This window comes from Pezoporus wallicus, unplaced genomic scaffold, assembly GCF_028554395.1.
Source record: "Pezoporus wallicus isolate ANWC-B61680 ecotype Strahan unplaced genomic scaffold, APGP_CSIRO_Pwel_v1 contig_818, whole genome shotgun sequence".
In the NCBI taxonomy this organism is placed as follows: domain Eukaryota; kingdom Metazoa; phylum Chordata; class Aves; order Psittaciformes; family Psittacidae; genus Pezoporus; species Pezoporus wallicus.
This window is the reverse complement of record NW_026636248.1, coordinates 6,695,219-6,716,161: the sequence shown is the minus strand read 5'-3', so window position 1 is coordinate 6,716,161 and position 20,943 is coordinate 6,695,219. Positions and strand designations below refer to the sequence as shown.

At 36.4% G+C, this 20,943-nt stretch overlaps 1 protein-coding gene and 1 long non-coding RNA gene across 3 annotated transcripts in view; one reads left to right on the top strand and one right to left on the bottom strand.

Moving 5' to 3' along the window:
* Positions 1-20,943, top strand: part of LOC130593918 (cadherin-6) — a 98,166-nt gene that overhangs the window by 69,381 nt on the left and 7,842 nt on the right. Inside the window, exons 3-8 of one of the 2 annotated variants that reach the window (XM_057399421.1) lie at positions 5,077-5,371; positions 6,777-6,896; positions 8,919-9,086; positions 10,583-10,770; positions 12,246-12,499; positions 18,335-18,471. In XM_057399421.1, coding sequence (XP_057255404.1) covers positions 5,077-5,371; positions 6,777-6,896; positions 8,919-9,086; positions 10,583-10,770; positions 12,246-12,499; positions 18,335-18,471 — 1,162 coding nt within the window. Of the gene's footprint in view, positions 1-5,076; positions 5,372-6,776; positions 6,897-8,918; positions 9,087-10,582; positions 10,771-12,245; positions 12,523-14,786; positions 15,129-18,334; positions 18,472-20,943 lie in introns of those variants that run through there. The other variant, XM_057399422.1, reaches the window with a different exon arrangement.
* Positions 5,942-6,867, bottom strand: LOC130593921 (uncharacterized). Its single transcript, XR_008970919.1, has 2 exons — positions 6,781-6,867; positions 5,942-6,086 (listed from the first exon to the last, which is right to left on the bottom strand). It is a non-coding gene; the product is annotated as an uncharacterized LOC130593921 (long non-coding RNA).

Here is a 20,943-nt window from a genome sequence, read left to right as displayed (position 1 = left end):
ATGAATGTATTTATGTGGGAGGAAGTTCTTAAAACAGAAAAATAATGCTGGTACAAGAACATCACATCTAATCTGGGCAAGAAGATCCTTTTTTATCACCAGAGCAACAGAGCAACATTTTCTTCAAATAGAAGCCTGTTGCACCTTTTTCTTCTCTAAGCATAGAGCTTAGCATAATTGATGCCATAAGAACATGGTACACATGTCCATAAGAAATCTGTCATTTCTGGTGTTGCTAGATACCCCTGTGGACCTTATCAAATATATTTTTATCAAAAAAAAATTTCTATAAAAAATTATCCTTTATGGCTTGAAATAAATGATTTGTGTAGGTATTTGCCGTGATGATACATAATCTAGTGTGTGTATGTGTAGGTATATGGAACACATATATAGTATTTGGGGGTTATTTTTTGTGCACTAGGAAGTTTTTGCTTAAACTTCATCAAAATTTACATAAACACTTATTACCTAATGTGCAAAACTAATGCCATTTTCTTTATAGCACAGAGTCAGTAAATGGAACAAAAATTTTCCTGGAATTTTGTTTTAAAAAGAAGCAGTACTATCTATTGGAGATGAACACAAATGTTATAAATACATCCACCCTGGAAATAATTTAAAAAAATCTTAAAAAATAAAGTCTTATGGTACAAATACTTTGAGCACTGCTTTCACTTCCCTTTTTCTTTCTGTCATGCTGAAGATGCCCCATTGCCGTTGCCCTTGGGACTTCAGTAGGGCTCTGCCAGAGACACTGTGAAGAATGAGGTTACTCCAAATTGTGGCTAATTTGTAAAACAAAACCAAACAAAAAAACAAAAGCCCAACATAAACCATAAAAACCCCTTGAAATCTAACTCTCTTTTTAAAGTAATTATGTACTGACAACAAGCAGAATGCCCTATACAGGCAACTAATGCTTCAGTCCTGAATGCACTTTAAATGCCTTTTCCTGGAGGCATGAAGAAGCCTTCCTTGTTCCAGGCAGACATATTTGAATGTTTTGGGCTACAAAGTTTGGGAGAGGCAAAAGAAAGACAGAGGCTGGACAGTTTTTATCTGACTGTAAGTCATTAAATGCAAATCAGATGATTCACTTAACAGTGGTATTAAATTAAAAAGAGTAAAAGTATGCCTAGGGCATAGTAAAATCTTTAATTTGTCTTTCATCCTCAGATTTAGCCGGTGATTGATGGGTGATTTCACAGAATTTTCCAGATTAGATTCTGAATGAATCAATTTAGTATAATATTAATACAGTACAATTGCTGATGCATTTACTTTTTATTGCATAGACTTACTTCTTCACAGTTTTGCTTACCTTTGGGATATTGCTCAGTTCAGCCACCAGTTAAAATGAATGACATTGCGTAACACTGAGTTCATAAGGAAATAAAACACCTTACCTTTGCATCAAGTCCTAAAAACCTTTGAATGAAGTAAATTTGTCTTGAGGAATAGTAATACGATACAGCCCATATGACATGAGCACCATGTCCCAGATGTTTTATTCTATCCCATGACTATCTGCCACGGCCCATTTATCTGACCAACTTTATGCAGAGGATAATGGACAGCCTTTTGCAAAACAGGTTAGCACATGGAGTGAAGCTATAATCTTGCATTGGCAGGGATTGGTCTTGCTAAAAGCATCTGCAGTATAATTTATATGCATACCTCATCACAGCAAACTTTCTTTGCAAAGAGGTCTGAGTAGTGCAAAACAACTTAAAAGGAATGTGGGGAGTTGTTATTGCCACTCGTGTCGTCCTCATAACCTAACAGTGGTGTTAAGTTTTTTATACAAAACCATTAATTCTATTTTTAAGTGCATTTCACATCTAAGCCCTTCTTTGGGCCTCAACTTGTACTATTTGTTTATCCTTTAATTTTTGTTGTTTTTTTTTTAAACAGAGCTACAATAGAAATTTCCCCCTTCCTATAGGTCACACAGGCAAAATACTGCTTCTAAGTTAAACTGATACCTAAGAAAAAATAGAACAGATTGTTATAGTTGCCTGGATAAAATGCTTCTACCAAGCAGTCAAAGACAGATAACATAATCTAAAATAATATATAATTTTGGGGGTTATTTTCCTCACATGTGAATGTTACAGGTATATCATCTATGAGAAACTTGCCTAGAAATCTGCTTGTTTTTTCTAATATGAAAAACAATTTTTTTTCCTGAAAATAAGGGAACAAAATCCAAAATATTTTGGCATAGGTACTAAGTAAGTAGTTGATGTTGTAATGTAGGTCTATCCCTCAGAAACCCTATGCTGCGCATTTAGAGAACTACCCTAGTTTACTGAAATCAAAGAGATTGTAATCATACCTTTTCAGACCCTTTGTAAACCAGGTTCTTGAAGCCTCACCCTATGGTAACACCCTATAAGCTCCCAGTTGGTTTGAAGAGCAGGCAGTCAGCCAGCCTTATCTCTGCGTAATATACACTGGTATGTAGGACATGACCCTCCTTTCATAGTAAATAATCCGTATACAGCCTGGCCTACTGAGAGCTTGGTTTGTTCTTTTATGTCTTAGAAAAGCTGTAAAACTAAAGGTATTGAAGTTGGAAAGGATTTTGTCATAGGGAACATTTATTTTCAACTGTTAGTGCTTTTGCTAAAGGGCTAGAGAGAGAAATTTGATGAAGATCACCTCATTCTCATTATTGATGAGTCATTACACTGAGATACACTTTGTCATGTCTAAAGTCACAGTCGATCTTACACAGGTGGATTAATTGTTGACTTGTAAAAATCACACAAGTTTCCATTTTTACCTCTCTTGGTGACCTGGGCTAGGTAAAGGACATTATGGAAGACAATTCCCAGTGGTTCCAACACCTCTTCTAGCTTGACCTTTTTTGCTACCTTGTTCATTAAAACCAGGTTTGATTAAAATGATGATAAAAGTGAGTTTGGGAGTTCAGCCTGCAACAAGTCTCACAACAACACTATACTATAATTCATGTCAATTAATGGTAGTCTTTTACTGAGGGCTGTTTTTGCCCCAGTATGATACATACAAAGTTAAAGAGGCTTTCAAGGCAAACAAAAGTAGACTTTTTGATATGAAACAATTATAAAAAATACACAGTTTCAAAGACAAAATTCACACTTTTTTTGTTGCAGGTTGCCTTTGAGAAAAATTGTGCTTAAATAACCTATTGAAATTACTTCCCACAGCAGTCTACTCTTCTGACTTCTTAACAAGCAGGTCTAATAGGTGCTTGTCAGAGTTTGAGCTTGTATCTGGTAAATTGTATAATTCCTCTCAGCATTATGGCAGAGTCTTTGGCCAACTGAATTGGACACAGGAGGCATGATTTCTATTTCAAATTCCAAGACTAGCCTTATGGGAAACTTCAAGTTTCTATGCTTCGTTATCCAAGAGACAGAGCAAATGGTGTTGACTGCTTTTGTGATGGGTTTTGAAATCAGCTTATGAAAAAAGATGCATACAAGCTCCTTAATGGCACTCTTATTATCAAGAGAAAGGGCTCTGTGCAAAATTACATGGAATGCCCATTATCTCCCTGAGGGAGAAAATTAAGAAGAGTGCCTCAGCATGTCTGCTAATGATTAACCATGCTACAGTTCTGATATTTTGTATTATTTGACACTTTTGGTGTGTGTGGTGACGCAGAGTTTTGCTCTTCAAGGCAGACTTTTTGCACGGAGCATGCTTACTTCAGAGACCATAGACATATGCGCACTGTGCCACTAAGTGGGTGTCAGTAGACTGCCAACATAACACTGATCTTGTCAGGAAGTTGGAGGAAGCCCAAAACATTGATCATATTGGTCATGCTGGAGGCTGCCCTTCCAACATGGTAGAGGCATAGCCAGCCACTGGTAAAGTCTGTGTGAAGATTTTCTATATTCTTTCAGCCTACAAGTCTTTCATTTTTACGAAGTATGCCATCCAACAATGTTAAGTAATTTGCCGTGCAGTCAACTAGGTATTCTTTTTCTAACTTGTACGCAAGCAAAGAGAAGCAAAGAGCTGGATAAGTAAGTCCAGTTTTCCTCACTCATTAACATGTCTTTTCTATGAAATCAACAATTTCTAAGCACCTGCTACCTAATAGATTCTTTTTTCCCCCATAAATTTCATTACTTATGCCCTGACTTTAGAAGCCATTTAAATGCTTCATTTTTTAAATTTTTACTTTCTCTAAAGTAACGACAAAAGAAACTGTAATTGATTAGCTTTGATTTTAAGGCCAGGGGATAAATAAGTCTTTATCAAAGGAACAGCCAGGAGAGTATGATCTAATGATTCATACCTTGTGTGTGTGCTAGGCAGCATTTCAAGAGACATAGAAGTCTCCTGAGGATAAAAGATGACAGATTGGGCAGCTCATGCTTTGTATGCTAATTACCATCATTGCCTTCTTTCCGCTGCCCCCACCATGTTTCAGCTTGGTCTTTCTCCCTTTGGTTAAGGCAACTGCCAGTGCTGTAGTGAGCTAGTATGCTCGTCTGCCTCTGTTCTTAGTTTGCCGCATCTGTGAATGCATGTATTTATCTGCTATATGTGTACGTATTTAATATGTTGTTATGTTGTGAACTCTATTACATAATCTCCATGGGGTGTAAGAGCTGAGCACCCAGAATTTAAACTCAAAAAGTGGCTGATCTGGCCACTTTTTAATTCTTCGCTTACTGCAATTTCCAAATCCACTGTTTTCTCACTGTAGGATCTCTTTGTCCTACATATTCCTAGGATTCCACCTACATAGCTAGCATTTAGATCTGATTGATGTATGCTTAGCTTGGGAAAGTGATCTGCCGCTTCAGTTCATGGGTTTTTCTCAGTCAATTTCTTATAATACTGTGGCCCATTTCAATTCTGACATCAAGACACAACTCTGTCAATTCACTACTACTGTGGTATCTCATTTCCCAAAAGCAGGGTACAGACTTTTGTTTGGGTATTAATAATAATAAAATATGCATCATGATATCAGTAAAAGTATCTAAAATTGTGTCCCAAGTATTTACTTTCCTTTCTTTTTTTTTGAATTTTTTTTTTTTTTTTTAATTCCCATTTCACCACCAGCTGCACTCAGACCAAGATAAAGGAGATGGATCACTTAAGTACATCCTTTCTGGAGATGGAGCAGGAGACCTCTTCATTATCAATGAAAATACTGGTGACATCCAAGCCACAAAGAGACTAGACAGGGAAGAAAAGCCTGTATACATACTCCGTGCCCAGGCTGTAAACAGAAGGACTGGAAGACCAGTGGAACCAGAATCTGAGTTCATCATTAAGATCCATGATATCAATGACAATGAACCAATGTTTACAAAGGATATTTACAATGCCAGCATTCCTGAAATGTCAGATGTTGGTAGGTGCTAACTAATAATTTATTTCAGTGTGTGGTCGGGGTGCTTTCTGAGGAGTTAATGAAGGGCCAAATTTTCAGGCACTAAACACAGACATCTGCTGTAGTGACAGAAGTTTGCTGGAATCAGAAATGTCAGCTGAGTGAAACCCACTCCCTCTGACATACCACAAAAAATGCAAGTTCATGCAATCGAGTTTACCTACAGTGAAAGTGATCTAAGTAAGTTCTGTGTGACTTTAGTATGCTTTGTTAACATCATTTAGTAGTAGTGTAAAAATATGCTATTCCACAGTCACCTGTGTCCATATCACCCCTGGATCAGTTCAGCAACAATTCTTTATTTCAGGAAGGTAAAAAAAAATGGAAAAAGGTGGATGCAGAAGTGGTTGTACACGCTTCAGGAGTGAAAACTGTGACCTGAGTCAGGTCACCACTGATTCTAATATATGCCACTAACTTATGACCTTTTTTTCTCTTTTAATGCAAAATAAAAGAGCTCCAAAGTCCACTGAAATCTTTTTCTTGATTTAAAATGTATCAAACTGTAGGAATTAATCAAAAATAAATAGCTTTCTTGAAATATAATTTTAATATTGGGTCTTTTCCAGAGAAGTTGACGGGATTTGATTCTTTGTTTCTGATTCTTGTGGAGGTCATTTTGATTTCTTTGTCAGAGAGCGACGAATGGTTAAGCTGCAAGAATCACATTTCTAATCTGAAATAATATCCAGGGGAGAAGTATTAATTAATCATGATCAAAAATAAGATTAAAATAAAGCTCAGGCAATACGAAAATAAAGACTTTGGGGCATACTCTCTCCTCTCATTCATGGGACTTGTCACATGGATAAAATCTCATCTGGTGGAGAGAACGTAATATTCATATTTTAATATGTGAATATTTTATTCACAAATCTGTTTTAAATGCCAAGACCTAAGCTCATTTTTTTAATGTTTGTTAACACTTTGCCTAGGTTTCAACACCATTTCTTTCTCTACAAGACACATGAAAAAACAGGTTACATTTCTATGTCAAATACCTTACAAGCATGAGTAGGTTTACAAAATTATATTCTTGACCTAGACTGAAATTCTGAATGCCTTCAATACCTGGGGAAAGGTGCACTTCTGGTTTCTTTATGAGAAATATGATGAAGGAACTACACAGCCAGTCAATAACTGTGTATTTTAATGAACTGAGAATAAGCCAGCTATCATCTTGATTGTGAATCTATCACCATTATGAACAGAGAAATTTCTACAAAATAAAAATGTCTCTAACTTTTTGCCACAAGTTTGACCTGGACCTGAACTATGTGTATTTCTACATCATAAACTGTCTTGAAAAAAATGTCTATTTTTTTTGCTTTTATTTATTTATTTATTTGTTTATTTATCATTGCAGGTACCTTTGTTGTGCAAGTCACTGCAACTGATGCCGATGATCCTACATATGGAAACAGTGCTAAAGTTGTCTACAGCATTCTCCAGGGACAACCATATTTCTCTGTTGAATCCGAGACAGGTCAGGGGACCTTATCTGTCATTCTGTGACAATGTCTGTAATTCAAAATGACATGCTAAGCCAAGCTAGAACACATTGGACAAAAACTTCAGAGAGATTACATTTTAGTGCAAAATCTGACAAACTTAATAGAGCGATACATCTGTAAGCGTGACACTTACTTTTTTTTTAATTTTACCGGTAAAGTCTAATAAATACAATTAGTACTGGATGTGAACCCACTTGCTATAATTTTTAACAAGCAGTAGGTACAGAGACTACTGTGGATGCTTAAATTAAACTAAATAGGTAGGCTTTTAGACAAAAATGAGAATCAGGTGGGTGTGGAAAAAAGTGCTTAATAGTCATAGATATTCATAATGGCTAAATTAAGATTGAGGGTTTGTTCAGGTTGGTTTTTTTTCTACTTCTGCTTCTTCAAAACTTATTTAAAGTAATTATAATTTCTGTGCATCTGCAGCACATCACTTTAATGTTAATTTTATGAAAGAAATCTTAATTAAGAATAATGATAGAAGAGGTAAAATTGGCTGTTGTGCTACACTAGAAGATCACAAATAGAATCCCAAACTTGAGTTCTGTTTTTGGAAGATGTTTAAATTACACATGGTGACTGGAAATTTTTATGGGCTGATTAACAGACAGTTTTGGAACCTGTGCATGTAAAACATGAATTCTGTCTGACTGCTGCACCACTGACTATCTGACTACATAGAAATTCCCAAGATTTATAACAAAATTCTCCAACAAAAAACAAAAGATCTCAAGAAACTCCTTACATGGGAAAAATCCACTGTGATAGGTTGCTGGAAGCTAGAGAAATCATTTCTCCTCAGTACCCTTACAAGAAAGGAATGGATTGTCCCAGATAATTAATCTGGGTCATTAATTTAACATTGTTTCTGAAATAAATCTTAGAGACTCAGGCAGGGAAAAGGAGGGAGAGATTAGATGCCCCAAAGAAAAACCTGAAGTGAAAAAAATGTACATAATTCTGAAAAGAGGGAGAGGTAAGATCAAAGGGAACTTCCCTTCAAGCATATAGTATTAGATAATACAGTCAAGGATTTTTGCACTGATGCACTCATTCTGACTTGGACAGTATGCTATGTGCTCTTCCATCTAGAGTTATAATAAGGATAATGTAGCTGGGAGTTCACCCATAATAACCTTCTAGCAAGAAAGTTGTATGGAACACAGAGAGGAAGCAAGGTAAACCACAGGCTTGATCTTGCCGCCATGGAAATCAATTGCAAAACTCCTAGAGTGAAATAAGTCTCTGTCAAATATGCTATGAATTTTGCCATGAATTTCAGTAGTTGAATTTCATCCCTTTTGCCTACAAAGGAATCAGTTCTTGGCCTTAAGAGACCCAGTAGGAATGCAAACATTTTTCTTCATGGTAAATATTCAGTAAGAATTTCAATAAAGTTTGGCCTCATAATTGGTGTTTGTACCTTTGAAGAAGAAAGTGACTGGCAAAATAATTTCAATCAGTGTATAAATAGAAATATACATACTCAGGCATAATTTTCTTAATTAATTCCTCTTCTCCCATTTAATGTTGTTGTACTGCTTCTTTAATGATGTCTTGCTGAAGTTAGTTTTTTTTTTAACTTACCACCTCTGTCAAAATAAAAATATTAACAGAACAGGAGAGTAAAGATGGAGCACATTGTAATGAACAAAGAGCCTTTATCCAGTTCAGTGAGAGACTTTTAGCATGGAACTGAAAGGGGATAAATAGTTATGTGCAATAACACTGCTCACAAATAAGTAGAACATGTTTCTGGGGTTGCCACTAATATTGTATCTGTCACGTAGGCAGCAGCCTGAAATATGATATGAAAAGTCTGTAATTTAATGAGCCGTCTCATAGAGGTAAATATTTGTACAGGGCAGATTTTACTTATTACACAGAAATTGTTTTGTTCTTTAGACTGTGGGTATTTTTTAATAAGAATTTCCATCAAAGTCAGGACCTTATTTGTAACTTCCCCTCTTTTATTTTTATGTTTTCAGGTATTATTAAAACTGCTTTGCTAAACATGGACCGTGAAAACAGAGAGCAATATCAAGTGGTCATCCAGGCTAAGGATATGGGAGGCCAGATGGGTGGATTATCAGGAACCACCACTGTGAACATTACACTGACTGATGTAAACGATAATCCACCTCGCTTCCCCCAGAGTATGGAATATTTGTATTTTATGTCTTTACATTAAAATGGATAAAAATTGTTTCTGCTTTTCTGATCTGAGTATAAAACTTCCATTAAGAGAGAAAAAGAGAAAACACAAGCAAGCAATAGCATCATACTAAGGCTAATTGCAATAAGTGGGAAAAAAATCTCATCTTTTTACTCCAGTTGCAGTAGACTGAGAGGTGAATTAAAGTGCAGAAACAACTTCTATTTTTCCTACCTATTAAATAGCTTTGACTCATATGATCTATATTTCTTGTTCAGTATTATGTCTATTAGACTTCGTGTTTGAAGATATCTGTTCTAATCTAACATATTTAAGCTTTGCAACATACTTATTTAAGTATGTAAAATGATCCCAAAATCAATTCTATTAAAATTAGTATTTTCATCCAGGAAGCACTTGCCTCAATGGGTTTTCCTATATTCTTTGCATACAGAAACAAAGGCACATACATAAATGTACCAGATATTTCTACCTATTTTCCATCCCCTATCTCTGATAATTTGGTTTATATCTGTGTGACATTTAAAGGAATCAGTTGAGCAAGATCTATTGGAAACTAATTTCTACTAATGACCATTCATGGTCATAAGTGATTCAAAGTGATACAGCTTTCATCAGCTTTCTCTTTCCCTCTCTTTCCTTCTTTCCTCTTTCTCTGTTTCCTTCCTCCTTTCTTTCTCTCTTTTTCTTCTTTTTTGCTTTGTCTAACCACTGCTCTGTATATGATGTGTGTATATCACAGTGTCAGTGTGTGTGAAAGTCAAGAGCAGCTGTTAGAGAAAATAATTGCAGATACTATCAGACAAATCAGCAAGCTTTGGCGGTTAAGTCAATGGGAAAGTTATTGGAAGCAACTTGTCATTTAAGTTCAAAGTCTGCTCTTAGCTGTGGGCAGAGTGTTTCCATTTAAATTAGAGCAACTTTAGAGAAAATATAGCACTCTGCCCCCAGTGAGTTAATTATACATCTCTGGACATAAATGTCTTCAATATAAAAGCCAAAGATACAGCTTCATAATGCCAACATTCCCCGAGTAGAGGTTTTTCAGAGGAGAATTCAATGTAGCACATTATTAATAGGCATTTGCACTGGATTTGGTTTTAGTGTTACTAAGTTGCATTAGCCTCCGGCAGTTCTTAATATTTGTCTTTTGGCCTCAAGACATTTTTTGGATACAGTTTTGATATGGCCTACGGAGACCTTGATAATATCTAGAATGGAACGAATGCTGATAAAAATACATGTTTGTAAGAAAACAAAATGCCTACCCTTCATAGTGAAAAATAGAAAAAAAAGTTACTTTTATCTGCATGAAAGTAAGACAGAAGCTGAAGGCTTGTTGCCCCAGGAAGGCCTGGAAATGACAGTGAACTCATGAACTCATCTGTGCATGCCCAGCATGGAGAGTGGGCTGAGAGATGGTGTCCAAAGTACCACGAGACTGACTGACAAAACTTTCTTCTCCCTCTGCTGTAGGTACATACCATTTCAGAGTTCCTGAGTCTACACCACCTAACTCACCAGTTGGCAGGATAAAAGCTAATGATGCTGATGTGGATGAAAATGCAGAGATTGAATACAGCATCACTGAGGGGGATGGATATGACATGTTTGGAATTACCACAGACAAGGACACACAGGAAGGAATTATAAGTGTCAAAAAGGTACACATTTTAGCATGCTTAATCCCAGCCTCTGAAATACCAGTCAAAACTTTATCTAGCACATATTTGTTTTCCATTTTTAGTGCAACATGTGTTGTTTATTAACTTGAATTTTATCAGTTAGGTATCTCTACATTACCTATTTAAATTTTCTTTTATAAAAGCAAATGATGTCCTTCCTTTTATATCCTCCTTTACTAGACTAATGCACATACTTTGAAGGACCTGAGCAGGTAAATAATCTGGGGAGTGGAATGGGGCTGAGAAAAAAATGCTACAGTCAGAACGTATCCACAGAATAACTCAAGGAGGCAAGACTATCCAACTGTGATTTTTTTCTCTGTGATGTTTCCAGGATTTGCTCACTTACTAGAAAGTGCTGTGTTAAGACCACAGAACTAATCAGTATTACATTGCCTATTTTGCATTATCAGAAGGTCTTGAATTGTATAGTTGTAATGTAATAAAGTACACAGACTAATTAATTTTGATTCACATTTTGTAAAAATGTAATTAAATCCATCAGCATGCTTTTGTTTTAGAAATCATCTGACGCCTTACCAGATTATACTGGACATCATCTATGAGGTTGCACATTGGCTGTCAGAAAAGGTTTGAGAAATATTGTTTACAGTGGGCTATCAGGAAAGCTTGATAAGGTTACAGATATCATCCTCCATCAGTTCAAGTTCAGTCATCACTAGATAGACATTGTATAGATTTTCTGACCATGCACTTGCTTGTTGCTATCAGTACGACACCTGTCATTTCTTGTTTTTTAAGAGATGCCTTCCAGGGGCTGATTATTATATCAGTCTAACTCCATTTGCATTTCTGTCCATTGTTGACAGAAGCTGTGAATCTTTCACATCGTAATGGAAAAACAGGACAACTACTCTATCCCCGCATTTAACAGAGAATTACTAAGTGCTGCTGTTTCATACTTTTAATAACGTGTGGTACAGTCATAGCCTATCACAAAATCATGTTTGGCTTGATGGGTAGTTCAGGATGTCCAGACACTAGATGTCACACAGATGTCACAGTGCTTTGTTTCAGTGATGGAATGCCAATATTTAAACAAGCAGCTCCTAGAAAATCTTCCCCCCCTTTAGTATGTGGTGCTTAGGGGCAAGGAATATACCAGAAAACGTCAAAATGCCAAAAATGACAGAATCTAAGGCATGAAAAGTTAAGGCCATTTGAGAATGAGAGGTTAATTGATATTTAGGAATGCCAGCCATAGAATTCCCTGAAAAAATGTGTTGGGTTCTTTTTATAACATACCATGGAGCCATGGAGACCTTTTTCCTTTATGCTGGCGTTGTAATTCCAGTTCAGGCTTACGTTATCTAGCAAAGGCTTCTCTATGACATCTGCCTATTCGTTTGGGTCATCTGGCTGCAAGCCACAGGAGCGCCCACAGACTTCCCAAATTTTTTTCTTTCCTTTTTTTTTATCCCTCCTCTTCCCAGGCATTGGATTTTGAAAGTAAAAACCTGTATATACTGAAAGTGGAAGCTACCAATATTCACGTGGATCCTCGATTCCTCTATCTGGGGCCTTTCAAGGACTCAGCTACAGTCAGAATTCAGGTGGAGGATGTAGATGAACCGCCTGTGTTCAGCAGACCGGCATACATAATGGAAGTGAAGGAAGACGTTCCAATAAACACTGTAATAGGAACAGTAACTGCTCAGGATCCAGATGCTGCCAAGAACCCTGTCAAGTAAGCATAGACTATTTCAGCTTGTGAGTAATTTTTTTTACAGCTTTAATTTTGCTTTTTTCATGTCAATATACAAAAAATCGCTTGTACCAATGAAATTGTTCAGGAATGCTTAAATATGGAGTATTGTAGATGGTAAATGATCTCTCACATTTGAGCATATCTAGGTATGTGTAACAGTGTTTGTATGGCCCTTGCATCTTGAATTACATCCTATCCACTCCAGTAACTAATGTTTGTGCCTATTTCTGCTATGGAAGAATTTACTGCAAGAAGACCACTAAGATGTAAGTGTTCTCCTTCCACCTTTAATATTTTCTAGTGCAGTGTGTTGCATCCTTTTGGCTATATAACAGGGGGGTGATTCAGCAGCCCTTTTTTCTCCCATGCATCTAGACCTGTTTAACAGAGGTCACATTTACCTTCTGTAAACTGCAAGTGGAAATGGTTTAAAAGCAGCTCGTGCATGCAGACTCCATCTTAACTTGTATCAGTGTAAGGTTAGTGAGATAAGAATCAGTGTCTTGGACTTCACAAATTAGACTTGCCATGAACTAATAAACTAGTCTCAGAGGAAGTGGATGCAACATTAAGGTTGGAGTAGTTAAACCTAAGCCTTCGTTTTTTGTGTATTAACAGGTACATTGTTTCAGTACATTTGAAAACATACTGGAGTACTTAAGTCATATGGGATAGAGTATAAAGGAACTTTTAAATAGTTGTGTGCTTTAATTAAAGTTCATTGCTACTGACAAGGCAGTAAGAGGAGGAAATGAAAAAATGCAACAATATTAAACCCAGGTCAATTTTCAGCATTCAATTTTCTGTGTTGGGCATCTTGGAAATGCAGTAGTAGTCTTAAAACCAAAATAGAACAATGCAGGTTTAATAAAAATCGAATCCATCAATACTTTTCACTTCTGTAAAGAACTTTCATCAAAATATCTTACAAAGTTTATGAGGCATGAATAAGTTTTAAGCTCTCAGATCATCTTGTAAGGGGGGTAAATATCATCATTTTATTTCCTAGATGAAGAAATTATAATCTAAAACGTTCCTGGCAGAAACCCTCCCTGTCTTCAGTTTCCATGCAATGCCCTGCGTGTTAATTCTTGTTCAAGACTAAGCCTTCTAATTTTAATGAAGGTTTGCTTTCATTTACATCACAACACGCAACAATTATATGGAGTTCTGGACTAGCAGAGCATAGTAACCCGAAGAGTAACATACTGTTTTGTTGGCTTTGGTGAAGCCCAGAAACAGAATGAACAGCCTCTATAGCATGTCTTCATGGGCATGCTAGCACGAAGAGGAAGAACTGGTTGGGATGACACCCAGGCCCATTGCAGTCTTCACATGAATCTGCCTTTTTATATGCAGTGGCACTGGAGAGTGAAGGGAGTGCTTTCCTGCTTCCCTGTGACGTTAACTACAACCATTTGCCTTTTGCACCAGCACCAGATCCTAATTATAGGTGATTTAGAGTGGATAGGGATTATGCTGTTCATTGTTGAGTACTGCCTACTGGCTCTTTTGTATTAATTGAATGTGTGTGCTAAAATTTACCTATCTTTCAAAGGGCAGTTCTTTAATACAGTATAGGTACTTTGCATATTAAAGTATCAGATAATTATTGAGCAAAATTTAGCAGAGGCATCAAAATTGATGCAGTGCAGTGGAAAACTTGTCTCTTTAATAACATGCAACAGCAAGGTGAAAGGAGAAAAAAAATTGAGGAAGGGGTTAGAGTAATAGAAATAAACACAGCAAGAAGAAACATGAAAATCAGTGAGAGGGAAAGGAAATCAGCAGAGAGCAGTAGCCTAAGAGATGTTAGCTTGCAACAAATGTAATTTTGTGGTGCTAATATCCTGGGTATCTCCTAGAATTTAGGGGCATTGGTTGACTCTGCATCTTTTTGACAGGGTGATTTTTATTTTTTTTTCCATCATGCAATAGAGATGTTAAATCTGATTTTCACTTTGAGCTTCAGGGAAGATGCAATTATACTGTATATATATGACTTGTCACTTGCTTGTCAATTTTTCTTGACGGCTAAAAATAAAATCTTTAGACACTTGATATTACAATGAAAACCTTCTATTTTCTCCTCTACTTGAGTGAAGTTTTCTCTTTTTAAACAGAGTACTAACTCTGTTAGATGAAAGCCCCTTTGATCTTCCATTAAAGGAAACCTTCACAATATCATTATGAAAATGCATTATGAAAAATTCACACACACATCCCTTCCTGACCCACAAATCTTCTTGACTTGTGGTTACTTTAGACTGCAAGCTGCTGAACATCAGAAGACAATGAAGCTACAGAAAATATGAAGCGGATACCTGCCCTGGTTGCAAAACTGTGTAACCATTCATGACCTGTGTATTGGTAGAGTTACATTTCATCAGTTCAGCCCTTATTTATAAGCTTTACTTGTAGTGTGACGTTAAGAAAATACAAAAATGCACCGATAGATGTTTGGCAATATTTGGATATCCATTCATGCATAGTTACATTAATACACTCCTGAGGAACACTCCACTGTCCAGCTCTGTTATAAAAAGATTTTCATTCTGCTTGTGTTTGCTCTAAACCAAAATATTATGAACCACTGCATAATGAAAAAAACAAAACAAAACCCAACACTGCAACTGGCACTGCTGTACTGTACATCAGATCTTTGTAAATTGCTAGCTGAGTTTTTTTGCTATGGTAACTCCTCAGAGGCATAATGAAGTTCATCAGTCACTGGAACTGTCTCCCTGCTGTGATTTGATTTACTAAAGTATCCCAGATGAAAATGATCTGCAAACAAATGTAAGGCTTAATTTTGTTTGTGTATTTTACTGACAACATATTTGCATGTGTTAGATTCTCTCTTTCACCCTCCCCTTCTTCCTGTTATGTACAAGGAGAAACTAAAATCTACATACCTTTTAACTTCTTACCTTGTCAATTCGTCAAGGCCTGAAAGGAATGAAGTCCTGAAATCTGACAAATATTCACCAGTAATTTCATTAAATAAATGTAAAAACGGGTTTGATGTTGCCTGCTTAATTCTTACTGGGTTATGATCCGTAAGTCAGAATCACCACCAATTCAGCATAATTAACAGTCCCTGATCAAAAGAGACCGGATTATACAAACTGAGAAACAGAAGCGACAGTCTAGCTTATTAAAATTATCCTTCTGGTCCAGGGTTAATGGTATAATTAGAATATACTTTAACTGCATTGACCTTGTATGTATTTTCTTTTGAATATGAAGAAATAAAATTAACATTTCATTAAGAAGCTGTTCTCTGGCTCGTTTTTTGGTTTTTGGGTGTTTGTTTTTTTTTTTTTTTGTGATTTTAACTTTCCACTGTACAAATGACTGAATATACATAGTTTTACAAGGATTTAGATTTTATAATTTTTAGTGTCTCGAAGAAGTTCTCAGTGTTACAGCTCTGGCAACCTTAGTTGCCAGAAGCTGAAAAGTCCAGAACAATTTTTGGCTTTTTATTTGTTTCTTTTTCTTCCAGATGCTGTATCACAGATTGAATTTGGGTGATCTTATAAAGATAGTGAATGCAATATGGCCAGTCATTAAAATTTGCTAAGGCAACAAAACATTTTATGTCCATTCATAACATGGAGCGTGAGCAAAAAAATAAGGGGGAAAAAAAGCAACAAACAAATGGACAACTCATGCCTAAAGCTAGTTGCTTACTTAAATGTCTTGCTGAATAAGAGCCTGAAACATACTATTGCAGTTGGCTGTAACAGCTAAACTATGAAAAATCCTGATATTTAATTTCAAATAGGAGCACAAAATCTAGATTTACTGCAAAATGGAAATACCAAAGTATTTCAGCTGAAAGATATGGAAATGAGGTACAGAATATCTGAAAAATAATTGAATTCACAAAATACCAACATAATATCCTATAAAAGCCTGAATGGATGAAAGTTAAAATGAAATGTTTACCATATCAAATACTTACTTAGTCAAAATACAAGAGTCAGACTGGTTTGTATAAACTTATTTCCATCAAACATTTCAGCTATGTCAACAGAATCAGATGTGCTATTTAGATTTGGACAAAACAACATAGCTTGCTGGAGCTGTCCCATCTATCAGCACTGCCTTTTAGGTACCTCCTCACATAATCTTTTCAAGATGATGGTAACATTACAATGCTGCATAAAGGATTTACATTAGTGACACCACAGCTGACTTTGTGCAGCTGAAATTGCAGTACTGTTAGTCAAGTGACAGCAACAAATAAAAGCTAAATCAACACCTGAAGAAGTAACAAGGTGTGTCCATGCAAGTCCTACTGAAATAAAAAAGCTTTTCATGAGAGTACCTTTGACTCTCATTGGTTGTTTTCATAGGAATTTAATGTGGAAAAAGAAAAACAATTTAGTGCAAACAATTAATATTTGCTATTTGTTTAGAAAGGTAGGCTACACTAAAATTCTTATGTTAGAATAAGGCCAATTTATTTGCTGTGGATATATCCTATTCTTTTTTATTTCAAAGAAGAAAAAAAACTGCAATTACAAGATAATTAGCAAGTTAGTTCATTTTAAACCTCTGTCAGAATCACGTTTCAACTAGGTTCTTCTATTCCCTCTGTCTTCCATGCCAGATCTTTCTGAAACACTGCACAGGCACTAGGAAATCTGTGCAGAGTGAGCAACATGTCACACAGCTCCTCCTAGGGTGCAGCAGGGAATAGAAATTTTTCTTCAGTCTCTACATTCCCCTCAATTCTATAGTGGCAGTAAACTCTGCCAGTCATTCTCCTGGCCCAGTTTTCATCTGACTGCATGCCAGTTCAGCCGTGTCTTTATCCCTGTCTGGACACAAGCGCTAGCAATTGCCTTATTTCCATTGACCTGTCCTGCAAGGAGACCAAGGGAGCACACTGGGCATCCTATAACTCTGTCCTGTATTGTACAACAGCACACACATGGGCTTGAAACAAGAGCAAAATAATGCAATTGCAGTCTTGTTCTAGCAACATCAGAGACATATTTCTGTCTAAACCTCCATAATTTACGCAGGACTTCATGATAGATTAAACCAAATCACAGTATTTGGATCAAGGTGGCGGCACACTCTCCTGTGAACTGGAGAGCTCTGCTTTTAAAGTTGGAGTCAGTTCAGCAGAAAAAAGTGAAAGATCAGGTTGAAAATTTTAATCTGTTTATCGATGCTGAGCTCCTCCAGAGCTTGATAGCTTTCACTTTCACATCTAGATACCATCAACCAGGGCTGAGCATGTTAGTTTTAATGAACTATAGCAAACCTTTATGTGATATGTACCATAGAATAATGAGTATCTATTCCATACTGACTTGTCTGGGGGCAGGGGCCAGTCTTTTTAAACACTGGGAAGTGAAAGGCAGAAATGCACTCCAGCTGTCAAATTTTATATCAGAAATTATCTGGAACAGTTGAGATATCAAACCATAAAAACAGGGGTTTATAAAGGGAAAGCCAACTCAGCCTTAAAATAGACTTCATATCTTTCAGGACACAGACTTCACATTTCTCACTAAAAACAAAGCTTTGATGATTCTCAGAGGTATGTAAATTCTGCAGTAATTCATTTATTCAGTGACAGTGCTCCACCTTCTAAATCAAACCTCCAATGTGTCATTATACAGTAGCTTGAGACCAGCTCTTTGTGTGAATATATAAAGACTCTGAATCCTGTGCTGAAAACAAAAGGCAAACCCATTTACAAGCTGTTTGATGTCTAGTCTTAGAAAATGGTTTAAGAACATAGAAATTAAAAGGAAAGCATTCGCCTAACCACTTTCTCTGTATTTGCAGGTATTCTGTAGATCGACACACTGATATGGACAGAGTATTCAACATCAATTCAGGAAACGGTTCGATATTTACTTCAAAACCCCTTGACCGGGAAACACTGCTATGGCACAACATTACAGTAATAGCAGCAGAGATCAGTAAGTCAAACCTAAATACCTCTGCTGTCTTTGATGTAATGAATTTAGCCTTCTAGCTGAGCATGTGGAAAAGCACAGCTGGACAGATGTCAGGTTTTATGTATAGTCCACTCAATGCTAATGAAGAAGCAGAAACTCTGCAAGAAGTGGTCTGCAATTTTGTATTTACTAGGGAAACAGTTCATGAAGTAACTGAGTAGGAAGGAAAGGCAACAATTGTGTGTTTTCTAATCGGTAATAGGCATTTTTAATTTTGAACATGATTGTTGAATATTGAAACTGGCATTGGAAGTGCACCTAAAGAATACTTACTTGACTCCAGCTTTCCTTATTGTGTAGATCTTTTTAAAACTGAAAGCTGATGTGAAACAATGCTACTGAGGCAAGCACATGGGGTTATATGAAAGCATTGTGGACTAGACTCTACAGGAATGATGTTTCTTAATATTTTTGCCCCTCTTTTGAAAGTTTGCACATTTTAATGCTACGCAGGTGTTTTCAGCATATCAAACACTGACTTCTGGCTGACTGTTAGTCAGGTGTTTGTGTTTTTATTAAGCCTAAAGAAGTGATGGTAGGTCAAAAGTTGTACGCTACAGATAGCTCCTGGACAGAGGAGGAAGAGGAAAACCGACTAAAAAGGAAAGAACAGCAAGAATATTTAGGAAGCACAGTTGCACTGACCCCTGCAAAGCTGAAATAATATAAAATATACAGAACAATATACTACCTGAAAATCAGCTTAGCCTCTATATGAAATACTCGTTTAGCTCCTTGACTTCACCCCTAAGAACAGACCTTCTACTGGACCATCACAGCGAAACCTCTTGTGTCTGACAGAGGATTCTGTCTTAATTACTCTTCAGTCTGGATCTTTCCAGGCCACAAGAAACTACTCCCCAGGTTGTGCTTCACTGAGCCTGGATCAAATTCGGCATAACTGGGGTAGATCCCTTCCAAAGGCAATATTCTTGGTTGAAATACAGCTACTGTTTAAACAAGCCTTGGTCTGATCCAGGCTACTTGACTAATTTTAGTCTCAAGAGACGAGGCTGGAAAGTACTACTGCTTAATGTTCGTAGGCAAAACCAGTAATTTCTAGCAAGGCTAGCTGAAGTCCTATTCAACTAAATTCCAGCTAATCTCTGATTGCTCTCAGTGACATAGTATCACATCAAACTCCAGGTATATTTCACTGAAGTTATCTAAAATAAATATCCAGTCAAGTTACAGGCAGGATGTGCAGTCAGATGCATGGGTGCTCCCTTTGATATGGAGAAAAGATAAAGCCGTAAAGAGAAGCATGTTTCAGTGACAACTCTTCGTGGCTTCATTTTACAGTAGAAAAAAAAAGAAAAAAGTACAGAAGTTTTTTGGCCTTTAATTGTCTAGAATTGTCAGTAAGTGTAGCTAGCTCCTTTTATTTTTTTTTATGTTCTTTTTCACAGTATGAGCTGTAGTGTGCTCAGCAGCCCAGAGAATTATGCTGTGAATGCTGCAGACATATAGCTGGTGAAACACTGGGTCGGTACATCTGCCATAGTCAGAAGGCAAACTGGCAATAAAATTCAGTACACAAAGCTACTCATTCACAGCTGCAGAATTACAGCTGATTTACCAGAGAGAATCCCTGGAGTATTTTTAAATATTCTTTCTTAACCCTTAAGGTTAAATCAAATATTGGCTGGACTTCGAGGCTATATTCAGAAAAAGAACTTTAGCAGTTTGGTTGCTGGCTCAACAGAAAGCATATCACTACAGAGATGAATAGATGTAAGCAGTTTGTTGAGTCTGTAGAGCTTCTTTTTGGAGATGGACCCCAGTGGTAATTAAAGGATAATGAAAAAAAAAATAAATTACATCAATTAATTTGCAAAAATAATTTGAAAGATGACAAAAAAAGGCTTAAAGATGTGTATATATATTTTGACTTACAATTCCATTAAATCAGAAGAAAGGCCCATGCCCATAGAGCACAGAGGGGTTTTATGACATTTCTATTTATTACAGTATCATTTTAAATTGTGAGAATCTTAAGCATATAGAAGTAAAATGAAAAGATGTGATTCATGGTTCAAAAAGCAGAAAAGAAAACAATTGTAGTTCTTGAGAGGAGAATACATTTGCCAATATATTTGAATGTATTTGTTAGAAAGTTATGCCCTTATAAAATAGTCTTGCCAATAGTCCTGCAACTTCAAATGAGTACCTTTGATTTCTGCCTATTATAAAAATTCAAGATTTGTATTGATGCATTTTAGCATAACATTCAGTCTAATCTATCTTATACATAAACTGTTATTTAATACACTGAATGAATTTAGCCCGATGGTTCATATTAGAAAGTGGTTTATGCCTAATGGAATCATATTAACTTCAATGGGACTATGGAGCTTTAAAGCACAATATTTTGTCAAAATGACTGAGCTCTGTAAGACAAATATACAGTCCCAATTTTGGAGAAGGCTTTTT